Source organism: Haplochromis burtoni, unplaced genomic scaffold (genome assembly GCF_018398535.1).
Source record: "Haplochromis burtoni strain Fernald_Lab_line unplaced genomic scaffold, NCSU_Asbu1 Contig_1390, whole genome shotgun sequence".
NCBI lineage: Eukaryota > Metazoa > Chordata > Actinopteri > Cichliformes > Cichlidae > Haplochromis > Haplochromis burtoni.
The window spans coordinates 4,259-8,540 of record NW_024583751.1 but is presented as its reverse complement, the minus strand read 5'-3'; the positions used below and the strand labels follow the sequence as shown (position 1 = coordinate 8,540).

The window sequence follows — 4,282 nt, the reverse complement described above, 5'->3', positions numbered from 1 at the left end:
AGTTCCATCATTTCTGCTGTTTCCCCATTTTTATCATCCTTCCTGTTTGGTCTCCCGTTTTTCCGTTTCTCCTCAGAATCTTCAGTTATCAGTAAAATGTTAACTAACCTATTCTAGGAAAATGTTAATCTTTAAAGTGAAATACCATTAAAGGTGTAAATATACATTACACTGTTTTGTGTATTAGAAAATGTAGTGTGTAACCTTTTTTTGACATTGTGCATTTCAAAGTGAATACTGTGTTATTGTTCAAAAACACAAGTAATCCTTATTTGAAGCTGTATTTGTACCTTTTAATTAAGCAATGAATTCATTTTCTTAGAGGCTGATATTCAAACACCAGGAGGCGCTCAAGGAAAGGGTCAACAACTGTAGAATAAATAACAATGAGAGAGAGAATAACAAACAGATTTAATTTAATTTATCCAGCACAAACCACCTTTGCATAACTGAGCACAGTGGCTGACTATGGACAGTGGGTACTGCCCTTTGTTTATCATATTGTAATACTTGCCACAGATCTTTTCAGACTGATAATTAAACAAACACTTTTGAATCTTTGTTTTCCTTCATGTTTTTTTTTAATTAAACAGAAGGACTGGCAAAGTCCACAGTGAAGTAAGTTGAGCTGTATTCAGCCTATCACTGAAGAGTCCATGTGGATGGCAGTACCATGGACCCATCAGTCAGTAGTGTCACAGTCAGAGTCAGTGTCCATGATGGTTGGGGTCATACAGTCCTCAAAGTCTTCAGCAAACTCCAGGAACTTGTTTCTTACGGCTTCATTCTCAATGCACAGCGCCCCACCTCGTCTCTTGTACTGGGTTTCAGCCCTGTTGACGTCAGCTATACAGGTCCAGGCTTTGTTTTGGCTTTTGGTCACACACCACTTTGAATGGTCACTTTTAGGCTCCCATGTACTCTGAGGACCCAGAACCTTATTTATAGTTTTAATGTTGTACACTTTGTGAAGTGGGTCTGAGCAGTCAGAAGAGGTACGATCTTTATGGCAGCCCCAAGTCTGCACATACACATGACTGCTGACTGACTGGGCAATGGTGTAGTACAGGTCTCCATCTGCAAAAAAGGAGCAAATAAAGCATTTCCTGTCTTTTTGAAACATTTAACATTGTTCACACTCACACTCTCTGCTCAGACATTCCATTTCAGTTAGTAAGGTTTACCTGTTGTTCTTGGTCGTTTGTTTCCAGGGTCTTTGTTGTGTATACATGGAAAGAACAGCGACAGGACAGTTCAGCACACAGCACAGAGGCCATCCGGTTGTTCAGTGATGACGTGACGAATCCTACTTCCGGGTCTAAAGTAGTCTGCGTTTAATATGGCTTTTGTGTTGTTAACATGTTTAATGTTATGTATTTTCTTCTATTTGATCTCAAAAAGCTCCTAAAACAGTCAGTGATCACTGTTGACCTCCCTTTATTACCGCTAATCATTTATTTAAGGTCAGTTTTTAAAACCTTAGGATGTAACTACAGCCCAGCCTATGCAGCAGTATATGAATGACTAACCTCGTATTGTGGATGGATTATCTCAGTTGTTCTCCTGGCTGAAGTTTGGTCCTTTTACAGCATCCTGCCATGCGATTACATTTGTTCCTGACCACCGAGAACACTCACGTTAACTTTTATCGAGTGAAAAAAAAGTTAGCTTGTTTATATTATGCTAACATAGCTGTGTCGCTAACGACAACGTAGCACATCATTATATACCAGCTAGCCCAACTTCAGTAACCCTACAAACGTCACTGCTGTTTAGTTTTCTGTCTTCATTTATGCTGGAAGTGATAACAGAGCTGTACATTTTAATTTGTTTCCAAAACCCCGCAGTCAGGACATGCTATATTGTATTTAGATAGAAGCTAGCGAGCTAACTTCCTGCTAACTTCTAACTCCGTTAAATGTCATAAATGTCCGTTTTCATGGATGCCTGGATGTTAAACTCAATTGTTACACCTGGTAGAGCAGAACGCTGATCATTTTATTAAAGATGAAAGACTTTAGACAGTTTTTCAACTCTCAGTAATGCCACAGTGATCATTTGATATATGGACCTGCAGCGGAGTTTAGACCCAGACACGGCTAGTGACGTCAGACTGAACAACCGGATTGATGAAGACATAATGTCAGCAACAGTATGAATAACAGGACGTGGATTTCAGAAATCCAGCAATTATCAGCAGCTATAGGCAGCATAAATATCATGGCCCAAATTTCTATTTGGATGTAAAGAAGATGATGTAAACTGGCACTGAGCGTAGCTGATCCTAAAACCTGTCCTCTCTTTAGAGGTTCCAAGTTTTTCATTCCCATCACCATTTAACCATGCTGGTGCTGGTCAGTGACAGCTTTCCTGGTTTAAGTCTAGACAAACACCATTGTAACCAATTAAAAGCTTAACCAATGACAATTGGTGTAATTTAAAGGATAATTATTGCTTTAACCTTTAAACATGAGAGTATCTCACCTGTTGTTTTCACCTGTTTAGCAATGCTAAGAAACCTCTGACCTCCTGTTGATGTCAGTGCTCGGTAGTTACTCGGTGGGGGAGCTTGAACCCATTTTGTTGCGTCTATAAGCTCTTGATGGAAATCATCTGGAATATCATGTTCAAATGGAAAAGCTCCGATGTACTGCAGGTGTTTACCTGGAAACAGTTAAATGAGATTTTTAATGTGAGGTTTAGCTCAGCCTCTGGGCTTTAAATTGTAATATTTAACGTTTGCACTGAGCCTATAACCGATGTTTCTGAACTCGTCGTAGGGGAAAGTTACACAGATGAACGTCTGAGCATTTCTTAATCCGCTGTCAGGCCAGAAATAGTTTTGGTCTCTTCTGAAGGGGAATCGAGGCGTACTGTGTAAGAGCCAGACCCCATTATTGTATTTTTCCACCATGATCACCCCTGTGGACAGTGAACATTTACACAACTGGTCATAAAATGAGGAATAGGATGCATATTATTCAAAGCTCTTTGATCCTTGCACTGCCTGCATTTGAATGACTGAGTCTAATATTATAAGATCAATAATCTACCAAACTTTCTTTCCAGTGTTTGTTTTATATGCTTGACAGTGTGTTCTCTGTAAAAAGTAGCTTTCTTCACCTTTACTGTGCCCAAAGTCAAGCTTTGCTTGACATCCTGGAGGTTGATCGCTGTAGCTGATGAATCCAAAGTTTGGTGGCTGTAAATCATGCAAATAAAGTCTGCATTAACACTTTAATAACACACACATGGCAGGCATACATTACACAGTCTCATAAATAAAGAGTCACTGAAAGAAATAGTCACAACACTGAATCTATTTATTCCTGCTTCTGGGCGTGGACTTCATCTCTTGGTAATAAAAATTCCTAAGTTGCCTGTTGCTGTCTCGTGTGATGCAGTGTCGCCTGATTTTGTCATCTTAGCCATTGTTTTTTCTTTTATGCCTTGAGTATACTTGTAATAGTTTTAATCAGGTATGCGAGAGCGACTGTTAGGTATCTAGAATTTAAGCAAATCATTATTTCTGTCCATTTCATGGAGCTAAAATGAAATCTTACGTCTGATCTAAAGGCATTAAAACTTTAAATCTGCACAGCTTCCTGTAGTAAGTGTTAGGTTTCCAGCTCGTGCATTAAATCGTATGTTTTGGTGGCAGACCATGACTGAACCAAAGATTCTCACCATGTTTCTAATTTTCTTCAAGACTGGCCTCAGTGTGTTGGCCAAGGCACCAGACGGATCGTTGAGGTTCTTGTAGCCTGATGCACCGGGCAACATGTGTGACACTCTGGCTGCTGAATCAGTGTAAAAGTACTTCATCTCCTTTTTATATGTTCTAGTTCCACGGATAATTTCTCCAGGTGCTTTGTAAATGATGAACCTGATGACAAACAAGCAGGACATGACATGAAAAGAAACAAACTACAAGGTAAAAATGTTAACCTGTCAGATGCACATGTTAAACACACATCAGCATTCACGGAAGTTTCGTCAAAAGCCCTTTCTCATCATATTTTCATGCTCTCTGTACGCTCTTAGTGTAATTTTCCAACATGAAGAAGAATGAAAACCTGAGTGAAATCCTATACATGCAACTTTTTTATGCATTTCATTTCACTTTCTAGTTTTGAACGCTATTTTTCTATATCTGTTTAATTTAGTCAATAATTTAGATAAAGGAGATTACAAAAAGACAGTTAAAATTCCCTCACTCACATTAAGCATGCCTCATAGTTCATGTCTTAGTTGCTTAAACATTACTGAACTATTCAACTGT

The 4,282-nt window shown here is 38.9% G+C and overlaps 1 protein-coding gene across 1 annotated transcript in view; it reads right to left on the bottom strand.

The window, feature by feature from the left end:
• Positions 1-392: 392 nt before the first annotated feature.
• LOC102311280 (plancitoxin-1) overlaps positions 393-4,282 on the bottom strand; it is a 6,537-nt gene continuing 2,647 nt past the window's right edge. Inside the window, exons 3-8 of the mRNA XM_005952170.3 lie at positions 3,688-3,886; positions 3,124-3,202; positions 2,758-2,922; positions 2,485-2,664; positions 1,185-1,214; positions 393-1,077 (exon numbers count right to left, since the gene is read on the bottom strand). Coding sequence (XP_005952232.1) covers positions 683-1,077; positions 1,185-1,214; positions 2,485-2,664; positions 2,758-2,922; positions 3,124-3,202; positions 3,688-3,886 — 1,048 coding nt within the window. The 3' untranslated portion in view covers positions 393-682. The remainder of the gene's footprint in view (positions 1,078-1,184; positions 1,215-2,484; positions 2,665-2,757; positions 2,923-3,123; positions 3,203-3,687; positions 3,887-4,282) is intronic.